At 50.4% G+C, this 27378-nt stretch overlaps 1 protein-coding gene across 4 annotated transcripts; it reads left to right on the forward strand.

Moving 5' to 3' along the window:
* The first annotated feature begins 1120 nt into the window (after positions 1–1120).
* Positions 1121–26564, forward strand: STEAP3 (STEAP3 metalloreductase). 4 transcript variants are annotated; one of them, XM_064451122.1, is made up of 5 exons: positions 1121–1338; positions 16598–17081; positions 17544–18071; positions 19662–19826; positions 26151–26564. In XM_064451122.1, the coding sequence occupies exons 1-5, from the start codon at positions 1283–1285 to the stop codon at positions 26427–26429; spliced, it is 1512 nt and encodes a 503-aa protein (XP_064307192.1). In that variant the 5' UTR covers positions 1121–1282; the 3' UTR covers positions 26430–26564. The 4 variants fall into 4 exon arrangements, with proteins under 4 accessions (XP_064307192.1, XP_064307191.1, XP_064307195.1 ...); XM_064451121.1 differs by lacking the exon at positions 1121–1338 and adding an exon at positions 4366–4496; XM_064451125.1 differs by lacking the exon at positions 1121–1338 and adding an exon at positions 10620–10716.
* The last annotated feature ends 814 nt before the right edge of the window (positions 26565–27378 follow it).

The raw sequence follows: 27378 nt of genomic DNA on the forward strand, positions 1-27378 counted from the left end.
GCAAGTTCCCAAACCGTGGGCTCAGCAGTAGAACCGTGCCCCACAGCAGCTTTATGTTGGATTAAACTGTCCTGGAAAGAAACTGCATTTCAACATCCATCCTCTTTCATTTTTGGTCTTTTTCTCCTTTTCCTACTAGATGGCGCCTGCATGACAGGCGGGGACGAGCCCGGCAGCGCCAGCACGGAGCATCTCTACCAGGTCTCCTCCGTGAAGGGCTGATAAATGACGTTTTTCTCCGAAAAGCCAGGCAGCTGTGAAAGCGATAACCTGCCGGGAGCTGATTAGTGGCAGGAGGCCGTTTTTCCGGTAGTGCCACATTAACCGACCGACCTCCCCGGGGGGGTGCAGAGGGGACATCTAGAAGCTGAATCTCGGGTACCCTGGGTGTGCACAAGACCTGTTGTGCTGCCAGGGTGCTCAGGAGGATGCTTGGGCTGGAAGTGCCCATACAGAGCTGTGCAGCCACCTGCCCTCAGCCACATCCCACTTCAATACCCTGGTCCATAATCCAGGTATTTCACTGGATCATCTGGCATTTGTGGATCATCTGTGGGAGACACGCAGCCAACGGCAGGGAGCAGGCAATTGGTGTGCGTGCGGACCCCCAGTTGACTTCAAGCACTGTACAGCCACCAATGGTGCCACACGGCCCTTGGGTGGGAGGAGGGCTGCAGGGTATCACACATCCCTCCCCACCTGGGATACTCTGGGAGGGATGTGTCTTTGTCCTGCCTGCAACCTGCCCACAAGCTGCTTTCCTCTGCCTGCTCTCTCCTTGCAGCTCCATGAGGATATGGCCAGCTCTATCCCCAGCGCTGTCAGGATTCAGCATCACCCCCAGTTCTTTGAGATAACCACAGCAGAGTTGAGGGGCAACATGAGCTACTTCTTCTTCACCCAGTGAAGATGCTGTTTGTGCAACTCCAGCTTCACAGAGCCATCGCAGCTCCCTATATGCCCATTTTTGCAGCCCCTGGCTCATTCCACCTGCACGTGCTCTATGTTTCACAACCATGCTGAATTCATTTCTGCCCTCCGTGCGCTGGCAATAATTAACCACACATTATCAACTCCACCTTGCCTGCATTGTACATGCACCTTTCCAGCTTCTCGGCTCCTTTCTGGGCTCGGCAGTTTCCGCACCACGGGAACACATGCAAGTCCTGAGCACTGCACCGGTGAACCCACCTGACGCTCCTGTTGTACTTATAACCCAATTTCTCAACCCAAACAGTATCACTGGGCCCCAAGAAAGCAGCTTCCAGCCCAAAACACAGCCATGGAAAGGCCAGAGGAGGAGCTACTGCCCTGCCAGATAGGTTCGGTTTGCAAACGGTAAGTGCCACTCACTACCCCTGGATTTCAGGGTAAAGTGGAGCCGTTCCCCTGCTGTGACATTGTGGGCGACAGGGTTAGACAGTGTCCCCGATCTCTGCTTTTGTCATGATATTTGCTCAGGTGCAGCTGCTGCTGTTGCCACATCCCCCATAGCCTCCAGTGCACACCAGCCCTGGGGCTGGCACGTACACCTCCGTAATGTACCCAAGTGAGCTGGTGAGGGGGAAGCAACTTGGGGGGCTCAGGGACCACTGTGTTGGCATCTGGGTACACTGATGCCCAGGCATGCCCTGGGACAGGGGAGGACCAACCACCTTATCAATTAGGTGTGGAACAGGAGGCAAGCTGGCCCAGTGCACCCTTCCATGCAGCCACCTCGGATTACTCGAGCATCCCAGCAAGAGCCCCAAGACACAGCGTGGGAGGTGGGGGCTCCCCACAGCTCCCTGGCCTGGCAGCCAGGAGCTGCCGAGGTTCATCTGCTTGCCTGTGCCACGCTGTGCCGGCACATGGGCACCGGCAGAGCCTGCCAGCCCCGGCCCTGAGCAGATCCAAAGCAACTGCCCAGCCCCACGGTGGGGAAGGACAGGGAGGAGGGGATGCAGGTGGCACAGCCCCACCACGATGGGGGCATGGCCAGCTGGGCACGGGGACACAGATGGTGCTGCCGGAGAGCTGTGGCTCCGACCACCAAGTGATGGGCCAGGAAAGACAACTGCTGGGACAAGAAGGGTCCAGCTGACAAAGCGAAATCCCTTGCTCACACCCAGAAAGGAGAAAGAGGGAAAAAAACAGATAAACACGCAGAAACACCACCCAGATCCAGCATGAGTCTGGCACATTGGGTATCTCTGGGTAGAAGGGAAATGAAGCCACCTTGCAAGCCCACATCAGGTCACCTCATCAGAAAGATGGTTCCCAAGGGCGTTTCTTGAGCAACCAATAAAGCCAGGCAAGCACCAGGAGCTGGGGAGGCCTTAGTTTACCTACTGAGACACCTGCAGGAAAAATGGAGCTGCAGGACTCAAACCATCCAGCAAACGGATGGCCTGGACAGGGCTGGCGACAGGTTGAGAAGAGGGAGGCAGGTGTAAAATGGTTGTTCCTTTTGAGGCGCTTCTTTGTGGAAAACCAGGATATTTTGGCAAAAATGATGGGTGAAAAATCACCAAAGTTTGATATTCTATGAAAAAGAAGTGAAATATAAAAAAAACCAAACCAAACCCCAGATTTCAGTGCTTCAGGATAAAAGAACCCCAGAGGACTGGTCATTACTCAAGGAAAGGATTGTAAACCTGTAACAGCAGCCTTGCCCCATGCAAGGGAAAGGTACAGAGGCAGACCCACACTGCATGACCCCAGCTTCACAGAGACCTGAAAGATCAGAGGAATAATGTAAAATGAATCACAATGACCAAGGCAAACATGGCAATGACTATGGGTTCTATAAATAAATTAAAGGCAAAATTTGTCCTTCTATCCTTTACATAATGTGGGAGTGCAGGTAACAAGATACAGAAAGCACAGGAGAGTTCAATAATTTCTTTCCTTCAGTCTCCACAAAGGGCTGATTGTGGCATATAAATTAAGTAATATTAAGATACGCATGAGGAGGCAGGGGCCACAAGAGGGAAGAAGGGTGTAAGATGTAATCTGGGTCTCTTGGCTGCATTCAGTCACAGATGGACTTCACAGAAGCATGATGAAGTACAGATATCCCAATGATACTCCTTCTCCTAACCATGGCAGTAGGCTTTTTCTCCTCTCCAGTAGTCCCCAATACACAGGGAACTCACAGCATCTTGAAGTTTGCAGCTTGAACACCTCCAGCCTCGGAAGCTTTCTCTTATCCAAGGTCCTGGTGCCAGAAGCCACCAATGCAAGCTTTCCCCAGCAATCCCACATCTTCGATGAAGCCTCTCCAGGTCAGCAGGTTTCTGTATCTCTCACCCCATGCACGTGAGAGTGGATGTGAGAGGCAGGTAACCCCCCAAGCCGGTACGGTCCCAGCTGGCCTCATTTGCAGGCAGCACAGAGGCAGGAGAGGGGGGACATCTGCGGAGGACAGCGGTAAGAACGGGCTGAGATGGTTAAAGCCACGGCCTGCCCAGGAGAGGGGGAAAAAGTGGGGCTTGTTTCATCCCAGGAACACACATCTCGTGAGCAAGGCAGGCACAGAGAGGATGGCAGTCAGCAAAGATCAGCAGATTAGGAAAACCCTCCGAACTGCAGAGGTGGTGAAGCACGTAAGGCTCTGTTCAGAGGGACTGCACATCCCTCTGTGCAGCCTTCAAAAACAGATCGCACCAGCATCTCCCCAGCTATTCTGCAGTTCGGGGATGGCAAGACAATCCCTTCGGGTCCCTCTCCTCTGTGCTCCTCTCTTCTACTGAGTGACTGAACCAAAGCTCCAGAGGGATATTTTTTTTTAAATCCCTGTGGGTTTGGCCCAGTGTTTTTGCCTGAAGACACTACTGATCGTGCCAGCTCTTGGCAGCCTAAGAGCATGCTGCCGCCGGTCTATGGGAGCAGGGCCGCGCGGCTGCGTTCGGGGTGGTTGCAGCAGGACAACTCTTTCCCGGTGTGGGGGTAAGAACCATTATCTCATCCACACCCCGTGGAACAGCTTTTAAGAGCAAGTGCTCGGCCCCTGATAGCACAGAGACAGGCACACCAAGCCGCACCCTCCCATTAAAATGAAACACCGGCTGGCTCTGAAATGCACTTATAAATAGAGAATTAAGGTCTGCCCTCAACTCCTGCCTGTAACGGATACCGTGTCCGCTGCAGCCCCGGCAGCGATGCCCTCCCGTCGGTGTGCATTTAACCCCGGCATGGCAGTGCCACCCGGGCGGGCTCGGTGGGGCCAGGGCTGGAGGGCTCACGGCTCCTGCACCCTCACCCCCGGGCCGGGCTGTGCTGGGCCGTGCAGTGAGCCTGGCTGTGCCGAGCCAGGCTGGGCCGCGTCGGGCCCAGCCGAGCCGCGCCGAGCTGAGCCGAGCCCGGGCGTGCCAAGCCGAGCCGTGCCGTGCCGCGCGGATGTCGGGCGGCCGCCGGCGGGCACATGGGCGGGAGGGCGGAGCCCGCGGCCTGACATCACCTCCCGGTTCTCCGCTGCCGGACGGCTCCGCTCGCCCTCCCGCCGCCGCGCAGAGGTGAGCACCGCGGGGAAACGGGGCACGGCCGGGTTTACCCTTAAGGGAACGGCGCGGCGGGGACGCCCCACCACCGGGGCCCGGCGGCGGCAGCGGCGGCGCGGCTCGAACCCTGAGCCGTGGGGCCGCGCCGGACGTGGGGTCCGGGCCGGGGGTGGTGGCTCGGCTCGGCTCGGCTCGGCGGGGGGGCGCCGGCGGCGGTGCCCACTGCCCGGGGCTCCCCTGCCGCGGAGCGCTCGGTCCCGGGGCCCCGTCCTGCCGGCACCCCCCGGCCCCGGGAGCCCCGCGGCGGGGGTGGGGAGCGGGGCCGGTGCTGCCCCGCGGTCGGGCAGGGCCGTCTCGGCCCCCAGGGCGGTCTTGGCCGTGGCCACCCCGGTGCGAGTGTGGGGTTTGGGGCTGGAGCGAGGTCCGGTCCCGGCCAGAAATTTCCGAGGGGGCCGGTGTGTCCCAAAGCCGGGTGACCATAGGAAGACGAGGCCGGTGGGATGCTCGTCTGCGGGGCTGCAATGAGGGGTGTCTGCTGGAAGCGCTTTCCCGTGGCTGCCTGCCACGTCCCTGCAGGTACGGGAAAGCCCCTGGCACCGGGCACAAACCTGCCTGAAACGGGGCGGTTTCTGCTGTTCCGAGCAAACTCGTGATTTGGTCCGCTCGAGTGCAGTGGGGCGGCAAGGTACAGACAGATGCACACGTCGGGATGTGTCCCTCAGAGAGCGGTTTGCACTTAGGCTTCACTTTCATTCTCAGCTCACCAAATGCTTTGGCGAGATGAGTGGCTTCTTCCCGCAAGGGAGAGATCAGCACTGAGATATAAAAAAATCTTGGGATAAATCTTGGGCAGGGCCCATGGTCCCTCAGAGGTGAGCAAGGAGCAGCCGTGTGGTTTCTGTACCGATGCAGGTGCTTATAAAAGGTGCAAGGGTTGGACGCTCTGTTGGGGGACTTCAGCATTTGTTCCATGTCAGAGTAACGAAGGATGAAAGCTGTGAAGGAATCAGAGAGGTGACTTTGTAGTAGGACTGTCAAACAGGTGATGTGACCTGGGATGGGACTGTCCCTGTCCTTTGACCCTGGCCGGGGTGTAACCTCTGCCGGCGGGGTGCATGGGGCTGTGACAGCCCCTTTGCTGAACACCGGGGAGCTTGGGGGAGCACTCGTGTTCGTAATGCACCCTGCTGAGCCGAGCACAGGACAGACGTGTACCGAGGACCCCAGATCATTTCCCTCGGTATATTCTAAATACAACCAACGCGTGGAAAAATGCTTTCTGTGGCAAGAAACCAAAACTGAGAGACAGCGGGAGAGGAAGGCCATTGCCTACAGCATCAATACTCCTGTGGGCTGAGGAGATGGAGGACTAACAAGATTTAAATACTATATCAAGCTTAAGTTTTAAAATCACATTTGCTATGAAACAAATGCACAGTAATACAAGATTGCATAGTCACTGCACATATTTGATTTTCTCTGTAATTGTAAAGAAGAAAACGCTGATGTCTCAGCAAGTCTTTGTTTTAAAAAAACAGAGCAAACCCCAGGAAAACATGCTTTTTGAAAGTATAATATTTTTTGTTTGTTTGCTTGCTTTGTTTTTTACTTTTGTTCTTGGTTTGTTTTGCTTTTTATTGTTAGGAACTAAGCTTTGACTGTGACCTTGTAACATCACACCCATAAATAGAAGCAAGTTTAGATTCAGGGGAAACACATTTTTTCCAATGGTGGAAGAAGTAGGCCAGCCATGCCGGCTCTCTTGAGAGGTGGGGAAGGCACTGGTAGCTGTGGTAAGAGATATCACATACCAAGAATTAAAACCCACCAATTTGTTATCTATAAGTTTACCGTCACTGATTAGAATTAACTTTCTGTCAAACCCACAATGGAGGCAAACGCTAATTATTTCCAGATCTTAAGTTACTGCTTCTTCATAGGGTAGTTTTCCCTGCAGCCCTACAGTGGATTAAGCAGCTTCCCATCTTCAACTAAGTTTAGGAGGAATGTAGCTTAACTGAAAGGATAAAACATTTCGAAAGCACGTCAGTGACTTGGGAGCTTACGTCCCGTTTCCAAAAGCCCTTAGGTACTTTGGGGCCTAAATCACTTGAACGTTTTGAAAATTTTGCCCAGGGTTTAAGGAGCTGAGACAGAAATTCCTCCCATCCTTTTTCCAGGCTTTCAGATTTTCAGTGACCCTTGACTGTGGTAACACTGCGTATGCATTTCCATTTAGTTCGTATGAATACACCACTGTAGTCTTTGAAAAAAATGTGTCCTAAGAGCTCCCCATGAACCGCAGGCTTCAAGAATCAGGGTCTGTAGATAACATGTCCACCACAAAAGTATGCTGGCATCAACCACTGATCATGTGCAAGCACTAATAGATACCAGCATGCATCACTTCAGGTCCTTAGGATAAATTAACTACTCAGCGTGAGGGTGCCCTTGCCAACAGTGGGTGCAGGAGGCAGCGCTCCAGCAAGGCCTGCTTTAAAAAAAAATATTAAAGACCGTCAAAGAAGGATCCCAGATGGACAGAACCGACTTGATAGGCAGCATCAGCTCCCTCTGCAGCAGCCAGTGTAGCTTGGCGCAGGATGGCTCTCCTGAGCGGTGGTGAAGTACATGGTATTTGTTCTCGTCCAGCACACCGTGGGTCTCGCTAAGTCATTGGGGTCCTCGGGAAGGCATGTTGTGCACCCCCACACACCAGACTTCCCTCATCCTAGAGGGAAGGTACCCCTGAGTTGGGAGCTTTTGCTGCTGCTTTATACCAAGGTGTTCTCTTTCCCAGATACCTCTCCTGCCCATCACAGCTGCTCAGCACGGCAGGTATGTCCTGGCATGCCCCCAGGAATATACTGTGCTCGGGGAAAACAAGGGCTGTATTCACAAGGCAGCTTGATCACCATAGTCATCATCCTTCTGTGGTTCTTTCCTGGTGAAGCCACCAGCTGCCTTCTCTTGCTTTTCCTCCAGCTCCTCCCAGGTCGGTAACATGCCCTCTTCTTCTTCCTTTCCTGTTGGTCTCATCACCTGCTTGAAGGAGTGAAGAAAAGTAGATATGTAAAATAGATGGCCAGAACAGCACACACATGGCAATACGTTAGCAGCTTGGAGCCCCTCAACAGAAGGGACTAGGGGAATTCACGTCCCCGGGATGACCAGCAACACCCCTGACAGTGCAGGGGAAAAAGTGAAGCGAGCCGGCTCTGCTCTCCGGGATGTTGGACCAAAGACACATTTCTGCCAGACACAGGCAAACACCCAGGGGCAGGAAGGGGAAGGCAGAGTGCTGTGGGGTCCCAGCATCTCAGGGCAGTGAGTTGACTTTCAGTGAAGAGCATCTCGCTCCTGCTCATCTGGATCCCTGGACAGGGCCACTTGGTCAGCTGGTCGCGTTTGCCCCATCTCTCCCAGTAGCTTCCCAGGAGCTGCTGGGAAAGGCAGACAAGGCAGAGTGTGGCCCTATACCGGCTTCGTTGCCTTTCCTGGGCAGAGCACCATGTTTTCATGGCTGTGCATATTCAGGGCTGGCTCAGAGCTGCCTCCATGCACTTGTGTGCTGCGCCTGTGCTGCGAAGGAGGAAAGCAAGAGATCAGCAGGAGCTGGGCTGACCCCATGCCATCGGCTGTGTCTTCCCTCCTCCCCGACCTGCCTCCTGGGCCATCTTCTCCCAGCGTGTGGTCCTATGCATCCTCTGAGTCACCGTGAGAGGAAAAATCAGAAAGATGAGGGAGTGCTGATCTTGGAGACCCTTCTAACAGGCGCTGCAGCACGGGAATAGCCAATCCAAACATTTTTGTGCACACACAGTGCAATTCCTCTGCGTCTTTCCTGGAAAGAAATAAAGAGGTTTTAAACAGCCAGATCCTGCCAGCTCCCCGTGGTGACTGCTGAAGTCAGGTCTCACCACCTCCAAAGCCCTTGAGCTCCCAGCAGAAGGGCACATGCTGCCTGATGAAGAGCAGGAGACTTTCCCCAGCTCAGTTCAGGCAGGAGCACTTTCTCCCATCATGTCTGGCCACAAGGCTTTATTAGATCTATCTGAGAACCTTTCACCACCCGGGGTTTTGGCTGCTTCCCTGCTCTCCCTGCACTTCAGGGAGGGAGAGGCTCAGAAATGGGTAAGACATTGTGAGATAGTCATTAATGTAATAAGAGCAGCAAGTGAATTAAGACCCCAAAAGAAAGCAAGAGAGGCAACATAAGGCTTAAGTACAGCACCTGAAGTTGTTGTAAACCGCCTCTTTATGTCACTAAAGAACTGAGATGATAAGCAGGGCAAATAACCTTCTTATTCAAAGTCCTGTGTGCTATGTCAGCATCAGCATTGCTCTACCAAAACCCCATCTTACTCCAGGTCTGTGCTGTCCACAGTCTTACCATGAAACCCCTGGGCTTCCCAGACTTTTGGATTCCCATTTTATGAAGTTTTGTTGCAGGGCAGGTCCTTCTCAGGCCTCTCATTACTCTATCAACACAGAAGATCTTTTTGCAGAAGAGCAGAGGAAGCTCTTCAAACAAGGACTTTGCTGCAGAGAAGTGGTAACTGCAAAGGGGGTCACCTTGCCTTTGGAGATAAATTTGGGGGAAGAGAGTTTGGGGCTACCTATGGCGGAACCTGTTGGTAACTTTGCCTAAAAGTATATAGTTTTGATGGAAAGAGCAAGCCAAAAGTTTGTTTTCCAGTTCCATATCATAGGCAGGTGACTTTTCTGCTCAGCATTGATGTTGCCTGTTTAACCTTGGGAAGGGAAACTGTCCCTGTGAAGTGACCACAGGCGGATGTATTTCTATAGGAAAACTAGCCAAATTGTCTGAGTTTGTGTGGGAAAAAGAGACTATTTTGCCCCTGTCACAAATTCTGGTAGCCCTTTCTCATCTGCTTTCCCCTGTTTTGAAAGATGTTTTTGAATTTTGGTCATGGTGAAGAACATTCCGTGGTCAGGGACATGCCTTTGGCTTCACTGCTGGCTTCCAAAAACAACATCCTCAATATTTATCAATGTTTAAACCAGAGGGTGTACGGAGTGGGGAGGGTCAGTTCCTGTCAGCCCGTGTTTTCATTAGTGGGTGATGGAGTCGGGAGGCACATACTGAATTTGTAGGTGACACTGAGCTGGGAGGGACTGGAAATGTTTTAGAGGAAGAGAGACTATGAATTAAAGATGGTGACAAACTGGAGAGATGGTCTGAAAAAACAGGACACGTATTATGTCCTGTGTGGTAGGACAAACTGACCGTGTGGACAGCGGGTGAGCGACCGGCCAGGCAGCAGCTCTGGGGAGCCAGAGGACAGGGTGATGGGCACCATGGACCGTGAGTCAATAGCATCGTGCAGTTGTGCAAAAGCAAACAGTGTGTTAGGATGAAGAAAGAGAAGTGGAACATTGGGGAAGCGGCATCTCCGCTCCGGCCGGTGTATTTTAGGGGCTCAATTGGAAAATGCATTTCTGGGCATCCTCCAAAAAAAAAGGAGAGCAAGGAAGAGAGGCTGAGTTGTCAGACACTCAGCAAATAGCATGTCTGAGGAAAGAATTGAGTTTCACTCGTGCAGGAAAAACTGACGGGAGACATGAAACCCGTTCTCATAATGCCAAATGTGTCTGCAGAGGAGGAAGGGGCAAATCGTTTGCTGTGTCCTTTGAGGGTAAGAGAGGAAGTGGTGAGGTTAATTGGATGGAGAGAGAGAGGGGAGAAAGCTGGGCTCTGCAGGAGCTTATGGAAGTTGTTTTAACAGATAAACACCTGATAAATGAGCTAATCAGATAAACACCTGCCCTGGGGCAGGGGGAGGGATGAGGACCTGTGAATGCGAAGTGCAGTGGGGTGGGGAGCTGGAGAGCGGTGGCAGGGGGACATGCAGCAATCCGGAGAGTCCATGGCAGGTCTGGGGACACAGCAACCCCAGGAGCCCATGGCAGGTTTAGGGTCACAACAGTCCTGCAGGTCCCGCAGCAGGTCTGGGGTCACAGCAACCCCACAGGTCCCATGGCAGGACTGTCCCCACCATATCGCAGGGGTCAGCCTCAGCACCCGGCAATGCCTGCTCGGGGCAGGACCAAGTGCCCCAGGACAGGTCCCTGTCCCGCCTCCCCATTCCGGTGGTACAGGTGCTGGGTGAACAGCCCCATCTGCCCCATGGGCGAAGGGGCCGAAGGACAGTGGCGGTGGGAGCCCGGTTCCCAGCATTTCCTCATTCTCATGGCCTGGCTGACGTCCCGGGTAGGTTTGCAACATGGCTTGTCTGGCTGAAGTAATACCAACGGGTGATTTATTCCTTTAGCCAGTTCCTGGTTTGCGCTGTTGGGGAGTTAACTCTGCTTTGGAAAGAGAAAGAGGGGAAGGGACAGTAAGCCTCGTCTCCCCCCAACCCTTCCCTTGCCTGCAGAGCAGAGGGGTTATTTCCCGTCAGCCTGGGCAGGACTGAAAGCTCTCTTGAAATATGCATCAGAGCTGGGCTTAAAGCAGCTTTGGATAAGCCCTTTTTTTACTTAAATCTGTTCCAGTCCCAGCAGGTACATGGTACTTGCTTTGCTTCTCAGAGGAACCCTCTGGGTGTGGGAAAGAGACTTAAATGTTTTCTTTTCCCTGGAAACAAAACGGCTGTAGCCAAAGCGTGAGTATTTCTGCTCACAGCGAGACCTGAATGGAGACTTCAGGTGCTGAATGCTCCTCTCCAGCTGGGGCTTCTCGAGGGTTAACACAGCAGGAGATAATGGCAGGCACAGCACCGAGCAGAGGGCTCTGCAAACAGAAGCAGTAAGGCTTCAGCTTTATGGTTCAAAGGTCCCTCCATGCAAACTGAAAGTCCCCTGGGGGCAGAGATCACCCCTGTCCCTCCAGTCTCTGTGTTTGTGGGACCATGCTCCATGGAGCTGGGTGCCAGCCGCGGCTGGCAGAGCCCAAAGGGACTGTCCTGCAGAAAGTGGGGCATTCCTCTGCAATGACTTGACCAAGGGCTCTACTACATCATATGAATCATATGATTCATCTGGCAGCTTGCTGGTCTTTCAACCAATGTGCTTATTAGGGGATGTAGGTAATAATCATGTGCTTTATCTCAAATAACCCCCAACACAGAAGCACAGAGGAGGCTGTGTGATGACCTGCACTGGGTTGAATCCACAGCTACTTGAGACTGAGTTGTGGTCAGTCTAAACAAAACCGGGCCTTGGAGGAAGACACAAATGTGGTTGTTTTAGCCAAGGTACCGCTGGCTCAGGATCTATACATGAGGCTGAGCTCAGAGATGACCTTTAATGCAAACAGGAGCCAGTTTGGTTGCACTGGACAGGACCATTACCTGGAGCTCCTTATGAGATTGTTGGCCTGTTCTTCAGCACAGTTTGACTCAGTGATACGTTTAAGACATTGCTTTTTTTATTAGAGCTATTGTAAAACTAAGTTGTCTTTTATCTGTTAAATCTGAATAAAGCAGTGAAGTAGGTCTTGATTTTTTTTTTTGCCAGAACTGAAGTGAAGCCCATGCCTTGCCACCACAGGTCCATCCTTCAGGGTCTGCAACTCAAGCACGGCCAGACTGCAAATTACGGGAACCAGCTAGGCTATCCTCTTGTACCAGAGGAAGGGAAAGGGGCCTGAAAAGATGGTCTCGGTGTTAAGGACTTGGTAAAGGATATCAAGGTCTTCCCAGGCAAACTTGCTGGAGTCCCATTATCGTTAGTATCTCAGTCCCCCGTGTCTGTCAAAAGAGGATAATGACTGTGCTGGCTCTGTGTTAGCGGTGGGGGATGATCTGCTTGGCAGATTGACTGCTGTGAGCCCAGAGACACCTGAGCAGGCTCCTGCAGCCTGGCTCTATCCAGAATGGCTGTCCTGCTGCAAAACCTGAGTTAGGCCACTCAGCGTGGGCAGAGAGGCAGAAAAAACATGTTTGCCTGGAACTGAGCCTAAGCTAACAGCCTCTGCCAAGCCTCAGGTGCAAAATACATTGAATTATCCGTGTTTTTCTTCTGAGAGAGCCCCTCCCTCCCTCTGCCTGGGCAACAAAGATTTGACTGCTTCGTTTCACCCAGCTTTTGTCTGTCTGATCCCATTCTTTGGGGCAGGAGTGGCCTTCTGGCCAGTTTTGGTAGGGTGCCTGGCAAAGCAGAGCTCCCTGTCTTGCATGTTGCCCATCACTGCTGTTGTCCTGCAAATAATAGCAGTAACTGGAATGCAGTCATTAAACTGCACACAGGAACAAACATGCTAGAGATGGACATAGCATCCCCATGCAGTGATATAAGGGTGTCATTAATAGTCTAGCTGAAGGGCAGCTTTACATTGTATTAGATATTTTAATTAGGGAACTGCTTCCCGGTTAGGACTGAAACTAATTTACTTCCACTGGGCTGTGCTTTAAATCACCTTGTATCTTCCTCAGTAAGAAACCGATCTCCTTGAATTGCACATGCCATAACTCAGCAGGGGTAGTTTCCTTGACAGGGAAGATCAATAAATGAAGTTTATCTAAGGCTGCAGCGTGCTAAAGATTTGTCCAAGCACCACAGTATTCACTTTGGCCTCCTCTGCCTCCGGGTGACTCCGCAGCATCCTGGCCACAGTGCTACGCACCGACTTCGGGTGGGTTGACCTTGCCATAAAGAATTAGCTTTGGGAGGGGGAGTTTTAAGCAGGTAACACATTGTTCATAGGTGCAGAAAAAGCAACATGGACATAGTAAGTCAGGAGGCAGCAGGAGTGGGGCATCTGTGTGCTCCACAGAGATACAGAAGTGAAAAAAAATGTTGCCTAATCAGACACTCCATTTCCAGGCATCTGCTAGGCAGAGACCACAGTGTTTGTCTTGGTGAAATGCATTTACAGTAAAAGAGGAATTTTCTTCTCCTTCCTTGGGAGGATTTCAGTGCATGGCACTGATGGCAGTGCAACCTACGGTGGCAGACAACAGCTGGCGGAGGGGACTGAGCTGCCCTCCCACCAACAGCTGTGCAGTGGGGACGGGTCCTGCTCCAAAGCCCCAACAGTCAAAGTACGACTGAAATAACCACACCAAAATCTACAGAAACATTTTGAGGCTTCTTACCTTTTAACTATCCTGCTGACTTCAAAGGCCATTTAATGCCGTCACCCTTTTTAATCAAAATAACTGGAGACAGCAAAGCTGTTTATCTCCAAACATTGCCAACATCTCTCTACATGTTCTGTGGCAGTTACAGGACAGAGAAAACACATTACAAGAAAATTTGCTTGCAGCAAAATTCACATCCCTGTGGGAGCGCGGAGAGAGCTTTTGAGGTGCTTTAGATTGATTATAAAATGAGTCTGAGGGTAACAACCGCTTTGTCACCCTGAATGTTGATTTCTCTGCCTTGGCTGAGAGCCAGAGATGCATCTCTCTGTTTTGGGATAATATTTTGTGTGTACAGGTGGTGGAAAAAGAGGAGGGCTGTAGGAAAAATCACTCATTAGGCTGAACAATAGCGTTGGCCCTAGAACAAATAGTTCTGGCCATGAATAAATTTAAGTGGAGCAAGAAGGTTTCTAAAAAGTAAAGTAGTGAGCTTTTGATAAAGCATCTGATAGAAAGGGGCCAGAAGGAAAACCCCAACATCTTTTCAGATACAGCTGCTTTACTTTACGTTAGAGGTTTTGCAGTACAGCTGCTTGTGGACGAAGAGGGCTGGTCTGTCCGTATTGCTCTCCACCATTCCCCTTGACCTGAGCTCCACTTGTGAGGTTGCTCTTGACCTGGAGAAATCCCAGGCATTCCCTTCTCCCTCCTCACTGATGTGTTTCTCTTCCAAGCTGACAGCCCTTGTCATCTCTCTCACTCTTTCCCTATGGCCCTCTTCTAGTTTTATTCCCTCTTTTTCTGCAGTGGAGTGAGCAGAACTGCACTGTGCAGTTCAGTGTATGGATTTATACAGTAGTATAGTAGTGTTTTCTGTGTTGTTTTGTATGCCTTCCCCACTAACTGCTGGATGAAACATCCCAGTGACTGTGATACACATGGAATATACCTAAGGCAGGGTTATGTGCCCAGGCAACAGCCTGGGTTAACACATCTGACACAGCCAGCATCACCAAATCAGCCTTGAAGCACACAAACCCTTCTGCAGGTCTGGAACAGAAGCAGAAACCTTCAGAGTGAAGTATGAGTAATTCTGAGTTTAACAGGACTCTTACACACCTAAAGCGTGAAAGAAAGTCTACGTGATATGTGGTGAGCAGAGGAGAGGTGTTATTAAAGGGGAGACATCATCATGCCTTTCTTTGGCACTTGTTTTCTTCTGAGAGCACTTCTTCCATGAACACGCGTCTTTGGTCTCTGGGACAGGGGGATGCTTGGTGACAGGCAAGGAAAGCAGCCAAACTTCTGCCATAGAAACAATATTGTCACCACAGCCGTGCTTTTTGTACCCAGAACAGTGAATTATAGTTTCAAGGTCCACGTGCTGAAGGTGTTTTGTAGGCTTTCCATGAGAAGCAGGACTAAGACATCATGGTTGCTTTGTGAGAGATCTTTTCCCCCAGTAACTCAGGCTCTGTTTGATGTGTGCCTGCCAGGGAACACCAAGCTGGTATTTTCAGATCTTTTTTCCAAGTGGTTTTAACAAATTTACAGCTCATTAAAGTATAGATATAGTTAGAGGGGGTTATGCCCATAGGCAGCTCCTGCCATGTGTCAGTAGTGAATTTTGGTGCTCAGACACTTTGAATGAGGAGATCCTTCTGCAGATTCTTCTCAATAAAGGTTGACCCACAAGCTCCATCTTATCAGTATTCACTCCCTTTCCCAGATCACTTACGAGCATGTTGAAAAAGCACAGATCCTCAGGGAAATCCCTTGATAGTCTCCTTCCATTATGAAAATTATTTATTTCTTCTTATCCTTTGTTTCCCAATGGCAACTATTCATGCAGAAGTGCCCTTCTCCTTTGCACCATTTCTGCTCCAATCCCAGAAAAGCCTTGGGTGATGGACATTTCCAAAAGCCTATGAAAAACACAGCCTATGCCAGGGACCAGGTCACCCCATCAGAGTGGTCACCTTCACTTTCAAAGAACTTTACTAGCTATAAGGCAAGACTGTGCTCCATCAAAACCAAGTTGTCTCAGTCCCCAGTTTGTTAATTATGGTCTTTATTATAATCTCTACCAGTGTCCCCAGTACAAAAGCCAGATGTCCTGGTGTGTAAGTTCCCTGGGCCACCTCCTGAGCCCTTTAAAAATTCTTTAAGAGCAAATTTGCCATTCCTTAAGCTTGAAGGCAGATTTGAGCCGCTGGTGGCACAGCCCATGAGTAGCCTGGCAGTTCCCTGCCCGAGTTTCATCAGTCCTCCAGGGCTGGCTGGTGTGCTGCCTGCGAGTGTATTGATCTGCTTAAAACCTCTCTGTGGCCTCAGTGTCTAATCTGTTTTAGAGAGCATGGTGTTACAGGGCAAAATTCATTAATGTTTGTAAAGCTCATCAAGATCTTTCATGAGCAAATCCAGTCATGATTTAATATATTTTTTTAAATGTCACGAGTAAGTTCTCAGTATTCATTGAAGAGCTGAAGCAAACAGCGTTTGCCAGACCCAGATATCAGAACAGGAAAAAGCTGCCACTTTTCGTTTACCACTTTTAGGACATTTTTATTTCAGCTTAAACTCCCTGCCTTGATTCTGCTCCTCCAGATCAGAAGCCACCCCGCAGCTCTCCCAAATGTGGGCTCAGGGATCCCCATGGACCCCTGGCCCTGGGCTTTTCAGAAGATGCCTGCTGTCTCCACGGGCCTCTGAGAGTTGCTGGTCCTGGACACTGTTAGGATTGTGCCGGCAGCATGAGATGCCAGCATGAAGAACAGCAAAGGATGGATGAGTGCTGCGAGCAGGTATTGGATCACACAAACAAGGGAAATCTTCCTAAAACCCTTTGCCTTCGACCCAGTGTGGTGTTTTGTCCCCCTCCAATGGTGCTTGTACATTACTGCACGCTTGCTGGTGGGTTTGGCAGATGTGTCCTGGGCTACAGGGACCAAAACCACGTGTACTTCTGTTCAAGTGGCCTAAGTGGCATTTTTCCCCATGACCACAGATGTGGTCTGGGCAAGAGGTTTACAATGAACTTGCATTTCTCTTTGTTTTTCCTGCCAGGATGTCCCGAGGAGACATGGCCAAACCCCTCCTGGGCCGTCAGAGCACAGAGGGTGACCCCAGCATCACACCTGCGGCCGGCCGCACCATCGGGGTGCTGGGGAGCGGGGACTTTGCGCGGTCGTTGGCTATCCGCCTGGTGTGCTCCGGGTTCAAGGTGGTGGTCGGCAGCCGCAACCCAAAGCGCAAAGCCGGCCTTTTCCCTTCTGCAGCAGAAGTCACCTTCCAGGCTGATGCGGTGAAGAAGACGGATGTCATTTTTGTGGCAGTTTTCAGGGAACATTACTCCACCCTGTGTGACCTGGCTGATGTGCTGGTGGGCAAGATCCTGGTGGACGTTAGTAACAACACTGAGATCAACCATCACAAAGAATCCAATGCCGAGTACTTGGCTTCCCTGTTCCCAGCCTGCACCGTGGTCAAGGGGTTTAACGTGGTTTCTGCGTGGACGCTGCAGTCAGGTGCCAGGGATGGAAATAAGCAGGTACTGTTTTCTTCTGACAAGGCTCAAATCCCAACTGTTTCAGCAGCTGAGGTCTGGCAGCACCAGCAAATGGCCTTAAGGTCCAGGAAAAGGGGTCTGAGTGCTGGCTGTGGCGACCAGAGACCACCCCATAGCTCCTGCATTTCTTTGCTCAGAAATGAAGTATCCCCACTTACCACACACTCTGTAGTGTTTGGAGCCTCTGCCAAAGTGAGAAGTATTCTTTGTCTGTTTATCTAAACACAGCCAGTAAAACAAACTGGTGGTGCACACATGAAAGGAAACTTGTCCAGGAGAGAGGTCTTTGGCAGCCAGGGTAAATCCCCATCAGAAAGCTTGCCTGGAAGCATGATGCTCAGTGCAATAATGTAGGCTTCCTTTAGCACAGCACCTCTCCTGACACATTCGTTCCCAGCAGCCCAATCTCTCTTTGCCCTGTGTGTATCTTTCTGTTTGTTGCAGGTTCTGATTTGCTCAAATAACCAAGAAGCCAAGCGCACGGTAGCAGAAATTGCTCAAGTCATGGGATTCACCCCTGTGGACATGGGCTGCATGTCATCAGCCTGTGAGATCGAGAACATTCCCCTGCGCCTCTTGCCAGCCTGGAAAATCCCCATCTTTTTGGCCCTGGGGCTCTTTCTTTGCTTCTTCACTTACAACCTGATCCGGCAGGTCATCCACCCTTACATCAGGGAGCAGAAGAACAAGTTGTACAAGATCCCCATTGAGGTGGTCAACACTACGCTGCCATGCGTGGCCTACGTCATGCTGTCTCTCGTCTACCTGCCCGGGGTGCTGGCAGCCTGCCTGCAGCTCTACTATGGCACCAAATACAGGCGCTTTCCAGATTGGCTCGACCAGTGGCTCCAGCACCGAAAGCAGATTGGTCTCCTCAGCTTCTTCTGTGCAGCTTTGCATGCCATGTACAGCCTCTGTTTGCCCATGCGCCGCTCCCACCGCTACCAGTTAATAGAGACAGCTGTCAAGCAGGTAATGTGGGTACTCTTCAGATCAGCACCTGTACTAATCTACACACATCCAGATGTTGGGTAGCAGGCTTAGTATCTTGGCCTTTGCACTCACTTTCCAAAGCATGTGTGGGAGAGTGGGAATAAGCTGTTATCTCTATGAGCACTTCTTCCACAAGGCAACTGCACACCACATACTGGGCATGCACCCATCTGCAGTGAGGACCAGCCATGTTAGCACGGTGTTGCCCATGCACTTACAACCAGGGCTAGAATCAAAATCCCCCGTGCCATTGCTCCCCAGAAGCACAGACAAGTCTTTGAAACCAGCCTTGCCCAGCACCTGGCATGTCTGAGACTAGGACAGAGGCAGGAAAAATGCTAGGAGAGGAGAAATCCAGTGGTGGAGGGAGCAGGGTTCCCCTCAACTTTTCTCTCTATAATTTGGGAGATCCCTGTTTGCTCACACTGATGTTCACAGTAGGTGCCTGGTGGAGTGACCAAGTCACATCCCTGCCGGCTTTTGAAGGAGGTGTGTCCTCATCACAATGTGCCTCCAGGAGTTTAACAAAATGATGGTGAAGAACTGGTCATAGACTAAGAGCACGAGGAAATGGAAAAGGGCTTTATTGCCTTATTGAGACTCTCAGCAGTGTTTATCCAGTGTGAGATTGCTACCTTCAGGCAATTCAGCCAGCTCTGTTACCCAGCACTGCCACAGGAAAATGATTCTGCCCTTCTTATGCCCCTGGCTTCTCACTGCTCTGCCCTGCTCCCTCCTGGGATGGCACAAGCTTTGTGCAGCTGAGCGGGGAACCTGCTCAAGGAATTGTCCGGTAACCAGTCCGCTTTCTGCGCTGGGATATTTGCCCAAGTGATTCCACATGCCTGTTCCAAGAGAGAGGAGGGAAGGGGCCGTGGGGGCAGCAGGGAGCGGGACAGCTGCTTTCGGCAGCAGTGCCTGTTCAAAGTATCTGTCAAATGTCATCCTCAACCTCCCTGCTCCAGCCTTAAGCAGGTTCTTCTCGATTGCCTCAGTCGCACATTAATCTCGGGCAAGCATCCTGTGTTCATTTCCCCTTTACCTTCTGTTTTCTAGCAACATCTTTGTTTAGTAAATTAAACCCATTTAATGGGCTAAAGAGGATGGTTCTAAATGTTGCTCTTTGCCATGCAGCATAAAACCCATCTTCCCTTCCATTAGCATGAACAATTTCCCCCCTAAATGCACTTAAAAGGAAGGTTATTAGGAGACTACTGCATATGCAAGGATCTGTATTTGTTTTCATGGCTTTAAACTGACTTCTCATTATAATTATCATTCCAAATGCGATTTTGGGGCTTGCTGCTGTGGTTACAGGCTGTGGGAACTGAGAGCATTCAGCAGTTCTTCCCAGCGGGCTTCAAATCTGGTCTAGCTTGGCCAAACAGCAGTGGGATAAAAGAGCATTTTCACACCTCCCAGAACACAGGGGCAAATAGTACTAGAGGTGTGAATAGGACCCGGTGTTCATCCAGGAAACTTGCTTCCAAAACCAAAATTAATACAGATAAAATTCAGTTCCTCTATTCCTAAGCACTCCGTTTTAACAAACCTTCATTGTCATGCCAGGCTATGGAGAAGAAGATGAATATCTGGGTAGAGGAGGAAGTCTGGAGGATGGAGATTTATATCTCTGTTGGAATAATTGCCCTGGGCTTGCTGTCGTTACTTGCCATCACTTCACTTCCATCCATCGCAAACTCTCTCAACTGGAGGGAATTCAGTTTCATTCAGGTAAAGTTGACATTTGCCAATGCCAGAGAGTGATTTTGCAGTTGGAGCCGGCCCTCAGACAGACCACAGAGGGCAGAGGTTGACCTGCCATTCCAGCAAGTCCCTGCTCTAGCATGGCCACCGCAAGCTGCACACCAGTATCAGGGGCAAGCCCTGGCACTCCACACCTCCCCATGCACCCCGGAGCGGTGGAGCCTCTGCCTGGGGATGACACTGAGTGGTGATGGCAGGGCAGCGGGATGTGGTATGTCCCAGGGGGGCCACGCTGCTCTCACCAGGGCTCGACCAGTCTGGGGAGGGTGCTGCTGTCTCAGAGGGAAGGGAAAATGTAATGTGTCATGGGCATCCACTTGAGGATTAGCAGCAGGCTTTGCAGGAATCTTTAATGTCTTGGCTGAAGTTCTTTCTCACCCTGCATTTAGCAGCATTAGTTAGAGATCCTGAGAGAAAAAACAGCCTGGGCTTTGGCTGCATGACACCCTCTGCAGAGTCCTTCTTTCCCCCTCTGTGCCCATAAGCAGCGCTGCCAATCACAGCTAAAAACCTCCTGAAGTCACACAAGGCAGAAAGGCAGAAAGCCTCAGGGTCATTTTGAGAGCTCAGTGTTGTTCCCTTCCATGGGCAAGATCCCCCTTGGAGCCAGTCGTGTGTCGGTCAGGCACAACATGCCAGAGATGCTGCAGGGAGTTTGCACCAGGCTGGGGAGGGCAGGCAGGTAACCCACCACAGAGAGCTGCCTGCGGGACACAGATCTGCCCTTGCATTTCAGGGAGAATGAGCTTATGAAAAGACAGTGGTTAAGAAAGAACCTGGGAGGACAGCGCAGGGGGAAGTCAGGTTTGGCAGAGCTTGCATGTACCCAAATATTCAATAGACAGGTTTGAAAAGGTCTAGACTGGTCTATAAAAATGCCAGAGCTCAAGAAGAATTGGGTGTGGTTTCAGTGAAAAGTCCGTGTCTGCTTCTAAAAGGTGCATTAGGAGTACAGGGGTAATTTTTCTTTCTCCAAAGTCATTCAGTGGTTTAGGAGCCTTCTTCTCGCTTGCAGTGAGGTCCAAGCTCCCAAGGGCCAAACTCCCACCACATGGGACATTCGCAAACCCCAAACTCAGGGGCTGCAGCACTCTCAGGGATATGCTTGGAGCCAGGCTTAGGACTAATAATGGGGATAGCCGGGAATGAACCTTCAGATGTTCCCTGCACATTAGAGCTCAGTTTGAGGCCAAATTCCACCCACCGTGTCACTGTTGTATCCCATAGTCCTAAAACCCCTTGTTACTTGTGTCTCCTATATCACTGCTGCTTAGCATGCGCCAGGCTTCAAGTCCCGCTGCGGTGACCCGTGTGGCAGCCCGACACACGTGAGCCTCCATGGGACCCCCACCCCCCCACACATCTCCCCTGCAGAGCCTCCCCCGTGCATCACACCTACCCCTTCAAAAGGGGAGGGCAGGGTTCAGGGATGCAGAGGTGAATATCTATCATCCAGCCTCTCCTGTTGGAGCTCTTCAGCGGCATATAAATAATTCAATATTCATTAGAGCAGGAGTTTGAAGCCTGCTCCACTGCTTCCCCCATAAGTGCCCTGATCACCAAACGAGCAAGTCAGTTTGCCTTTTTTCCTCTCTTGCTGTGGGCTAGTGAATAATTATTTACACAGAGTAGAAGAGCCTCACCAGGGGAGCTTGACCTCAAGAGATCGTCCCTCGGGGAGAAGGGAGACCTGGCTTTAAACCTCTCTTTCAGATCGGACAACGGGAGCATATTAATTCTTGCCATCATGTCTCAGGGGAGGGCTGCAGCCACTGGGACGTTGGATAAATCAATCCTGGCTTAGGCATCTCATACCAGGAATCCCAAATGAAGGGAAGTATCGCCTTGCAGCCTGGAAGGAGGCTTTGAAACCCCCTGCTTTTCCCTTTGGCTCCCCAGGCAGCCTGGCAGCTATTCTGGTGCATGCTGGCAGTGCGTCGTGTAATATCTACGTTGTCGCAGCAGGTAGTGCTGCTGCCTCCTACCAGTGTGTGTAACACGATTCTTGCATCTGCCCTTTGGGACCCTTTCCCGCATCTTTCTAAGGGTATGTTAGTGCTGGGACAGGACATATACATGATGCTTGGCTCCAAAATAGCTCTTGGCTGCCCCACATGGGAACCGGCTGGCTTAGTTCATGGAAAGATACTCTTTCCCTATTTTTGTCCGTGTGGGATAAAGCATGACAGTGTGACACGAGCTCCCAGCTGATCACATGCAGGAGAGGCACAGCCAGTATTGTGCCCTACTGTGGAAATATCATGTAAAAAGAGCAGGCTGCAGATCTCTTAGCACATTAGCTTCCTTTTTTTTTTTTTTAATGAAGCCTCTCTTAAATTATTTACGCTTTGATAAGTTGGTGATACCTGTCTTGAGCAAATTAAGAGCAGGTACAACTACTGCTCCCAGGCTCCAGAAGTTAACATTCAAGCAGCACAACGTGATCCTCCCTGAATTAATGCACAGCGGCACAATGTAAATATGAGGGGTGAAGCACAAGGCTGCTTTCTCATGTATTTGGGATGTCTAGCACTTGACCCTTTTACAGTGCATCAGAAGCATCATGGCCTCCTGTGCCTGGGAAAAGTGAAAGACAGGGAAAAAGGAAACTGCAGCCATCCCAACCACATGTCTCCCAGAAAATGCAGCACTTCATTGCCATCTCAGTTGAACTGGCTAGCGTGTTTGAGACGCTCTACCAAAAGCCACATTTGAGAGAGGGCTGGGGCTTGTTACAAATCCAGGGGCCACTTTAGTCCCCTCCTTACCTGGACCTTCCCAAGTCTGACGTTTCCCAGCAGCAGTCTGTGCACCTATATTAGTGTCATGGGATACTGCCATTCTCTTAAAATACACATCTGTTGCCTGGTGGGCTGAAAATCCCATTTGTATTGTTGCTGAGGTTTTAGAAAAGAACAGTTAATTTTTATAGTAGTTCCTACACATACAAAAATGTCAATTAAATATAGTTAAATTGGATACAGTTCCCCTATACGTCCAGTTTTGATTAACAGAAAATGTACAGGATCTAGACACCGGATAACACGAATGATTCATACGTAAGTCAACTTACAGGGGACATTTTTAATGTTCCCCAGTGATTTACAAATCAACTCTAATTGGCTGAGAAGTAAAAATGTGTATGATTGCCTTCCCACCCTGAGTCGTCCTCCTGGAATTTGAAGGTTGAATTGACCTGGTTTCTTTCTTAGCTCACGTATCGCAAGATATAAAGAATCTGTCATCAGACCTTTTCTAACCTTCCTGTCAGCGAAGTGCGAACCAGAGCCACTTCCACAGAGCTAATGACTTCACGGGACTGACGGCAGCAGGAGTCAGAAACGTATTTGGGTCAGGAAGGGGCCGTTGGCTTTGGATGCTGCCCTGACATTTCTAAATGAGCCACATGCGACTGAATCACCTTCGCTGATGCATGACAGGGAGCCTCAAAGACACTAAGGAGATGGGGGAGATATAAGAGTTAATACAGAATAGAAGATATGTACAAAGCCTGCATTAGGAAGATACCATCTTCATAGAGCCGTCTTTCAGAGGCTTTTAACACAACCCTGCATGGGTGGCGGTCGCATATTCCCCATGCTGTGACAGTGCAAAAGAAACCCCTGCCACTGTTTAAAACAAAAAACCAAAAAGGTTTCATAGCCAGAAACTGCACTGAGAGGATAAACAAGAGCATAGCCTCAAAACTCAGTGTGGTATCAGGGCTGAGCACGCTGGCAAATCAGTCCCTGTGGGGTGCTCAGTAGGCTCTGCATTGTAGTGTTCTGAGTATTTATTGAGCTGTATATACTGAGACAAGCTGCAATCAGCACAACTTCGGTCTGTTGTGTGCTTATAGATCAACCTGTACCCGACTGACAACTTGTCTGGTGGGTGCAGCTGTGGGACCCTGCTGACCACAGGTCCTTCTGCCAGCTGATGGGATTGGGACACCCCTGGGCACCCTGGTCTGCCCCAGCACCCAGGCTTTCACCAGACAGCCCCTTGTTTGTGTTAGGAGTAGATCATCCCATTGCTGCAGTCTGAGGAGCTGCCAGTGCCTGCTTCCAGCTGCTGCCAGCTTATCCACGTGTTTTTTGCCAATTAGCTTTTTTGTTTCATGTGCCCCGCCGTCTGCACGCAAAGGTGGGTCACTGAGCGCCTGTGATGGTTCGTCACCTTTTGTCCTACTAATTTCCACTCCTGCTCTCACCTGGTACCAGCGGCAGTTGAAAGAGGAACAAACTAATTATCTCCAGCTCTTGACATCTCTGCCGTGCACAGAGCCCTGCTTGGGCTGACTCCAAAATCACCCTCTGCCCAGGGCAGTAAGTTTCTGCTGCCCTCAGACTTCACTCTGTCCCCTTTCCCCCTGCCCTGTTTTACATCTCTGCTCTGCCAGATGAGCCTCAGGCTGGTACTTCTAGCCTTTTGCCACTGAGGGATGTTATTGCCTGCTGGAGAGACGCTCAGAGTTGGTAAATGATGGATGAGCTATGGGTCAACTGCGATCACGGCATATTCCAGCAAACTCCTCCCTAATTTTTCAAGTGAAACCAATCTTGACCCTGTTTGGGTTTGCTGCTTGTTACCACTTTGGCTTAGGAATTGGACATGGCTTTTGGTAAGAATGATGGCTGTCCCCGAAAAAAAAGGACAGATGCAGGGATGCATGCAGGGCTGAGGTTCAGCTCACAGGTCTGCTCCCGACTCCAGGCACGACCTTGAGTAACGCTAAGCTGTAATACAGAGAAGAGAGTTCCCTAACTTGGCAGGGTGCTGTACGGGTGAAATCTTGGCAGGGCTCAGTGACGCCCACATGACTGCCTGATAGGTGCTGTGAAAATGAAGTACCTAGATCTGGCAGCACGTTTTAGAGCTCTCCTTCCCTCTCCTGCCAAGTCCTCTCAGCTGCCTAAATGATGAGCTCTGAAGGTTAGAGGACCCTTGGTCTAGTTTGTTGGTAACAACATGGTACATTTTTAAAAGTTGTCTGGGTTTTTAAGTAGTTTCCCAACAATCAAAAACAGGAGGGATGCTTTGAATTGAGTAGTTTTCCAGGTGAGATTATTTTTCCCAGAGAAAATTATGAGTCCTTCCTCCTGTCTTGCCCTGGTCCCTTATTTCCCTGCTGTGTCCTCATTCCTGGGCATACCTTCAGGATGACAGTGTTTCTTGCTGATCTCTGACTATCTGCACCACTTTGACTTGTAAAGGCTTCCTTGATGTTGGGTAGAAATTTGGTCATTATTGCAGGCTTAGACCGAGCATTTGAAGTAGGGCAGCAGAGCAATATGTTTTTCTTTGACAATACAGCAGCAAAGGCTTGCACTTAAGATGCCTCTGTGAGTGAGCGCCGGGCTCCTGCTCAGTGCTAGCCGGCAGCAGGAGCTGGCAAGCTCGGGAGCCACCATCTCTGATGCTGGCAGGAAACCACCAGTGAGGAGACCACAGTTTCAAACCCCTCTTGAGAGCAACCTAAGAGGGAAATATTCAGGCCAAGTATTGTCTCCATGGCTGCTTGGGAGCCAAGATCTCAGCTGAAAATGGGGGAAATTCTTGTCTGCAGAACACAGACTGGGTTCTTGCTGCCTCCCTGAGTGGATAAAGTGATCTTGACTCCCCATCTCAAGGACTGACTTAGTCCCTCGTAGAGCCTGATGGTCTGGCTCACAAACCAACACAGATCTCTAGAGCAGAGAAGGAAACCGTTCAGGGCTGTTGCTCACCTCAGACCAGAGCACTTCTGTCTCCACAATCTCATTTTCCTGTAGATGACAGCAGTTACCTGAAGGTGTCTGCTCTGTGCAAGGCTAGAGCTTCACCGACTTCTGACGGTGCCAACTGTTGGTCCAGAGCCACGATGCTGATGCTTCACCCCACTGGTCAGCAGCCTCTTGCCAGCCACGGACCAGCAGGCAGCGGAGCTGGCAGCTGCAGCTCGGGAGGAGCATTTGTGAGCTGCCTGCGGTTACGTGCTCGGCAGGGGCTGGGGGCTGCTGCTTCGCATGGAGGCAGGAGCCCACCTCTCAGCCAAGTTGGCAGTATCTTCTGGGAAACTCCTGCTGTGTTTCTAATATCACACTTAACCTCTGATTAGAGAAAGAAAAATGCAGTCTGGCACACTACCCGGGAAAGGTTTCCAGTCGCATTTTATTCTGTCCAAGAAACACAGGAATACTCATTGCTTTCTCTATGCTATGTACACTTACAGGACAGAGTAAAGTAACATAGGAAAGTAGACAGGCATGAGGTCCTCTGCTAACTGGTATGTGTTTCTCTTCCTTTTAGTCCACCCTTGGATTTGTTGCCTTGGTAATCAGCACTCTGCACACACTCACGTACGGATGGTCGAGGGCCTTCGATGAGAACCAGTACAAATTCTACCTGCCTCCGACCTACACCCTCACGCTGCTCGTCCCGTGTACTGTGATCCTAGCAAAAGTTGTCTTCAGTTTGCCCTGCATCCAGCAAAGACTTCTGCGAATCAGGAGGGGCTGGGAGAAGGGGAGATATGTGAAGTTTGTTCTGCCCAGCGCAACAAGCGGGGAGACCTCTAGCAATGTCTAGCAGGGCCCCGGCTGTGATGGAGGATTTCAAAGCACTATCAACATTTCTATAAATGTGTTCCTTTTTCTTAAATATATGTATGTTTTGGTATAATTGTATTGTGGGTAAATAATAAAATTTGGTGACTTTAGATAATGGATGACCATGAAAGTAGTTTAGACAGTAATAGTTAAATTATATTGCTGATTTGCTAGGACAATTATTGCCTTAAAAATGACTGTGAATGCCAAGCTAGCAGCACTGATATACATGGGAAACTGATGGACTCTGTTAGTCAGATCAGTCACTTCAGGTGCTGGCTGGCAGCTCCCCGCACCAGTACTTCTCGGCTGCTTCCCTACCTGCTTTCATAAATTTCAATGCCTTTTTCTTTTTTAATATGAAGTAGCATAGATTTTCTGGGTTTTGTGACAGCAAAGATGTCCTGCCTCTTGAGTGTCTGGATCAATCAAGGCAGTGTGGTTTAGAAAGATGAACTGTCTCTGGTTTTGGTCCCCTCAGTGAACTCTACGGACAAGTAAGAACAGCACTATTCATGTTATGTAGCATCTGCAGATTTTACTAAAAGCATCCAAACCTGCCAGCAAGTCCAAGTATTGCTGTTCTGTCAAACACAGACGGCACTTCTGGTCCTGTAAGCTGTGCCTGGCGCACATTTATAAGCTATGGAAATAAAGCACCTTTTCCAGCAGTATAAAAGCATTTGAAGAGAGAGGTGTCCCTAACATCACACATGTGGTCTGCACTGCTGGCTCTGAGATGACAGCTGCTGCTGCTGCTGCATGTTCTGTTTTACTAAGCCAGAGTTTCAAGCAGTATTTGATGGAAGAAGAGCAAAGATAATTATCAGAAAGACCTGCTGCTTCACAAAATTACATGGAGAAAACCAAGGCCTTCCAGCTGGCCTTACATCAAATAATAAGGTGAAGCTTTTAGAAATCCTTGTCAC

Source organism: Phalacrocorax carbo, chromosome 5, assembly GCF_963921805.1.
Source record: "Phalacrocorax carbo chromosome 5, bPhaCar2.1, whole genome shotgun sequence".
NCBI lineage: Eukaryota > Metazoa > Chordata > Aves > Suliformes > Phalacrocoracidae > Phalacrocorax > Phalacrocorax carbo.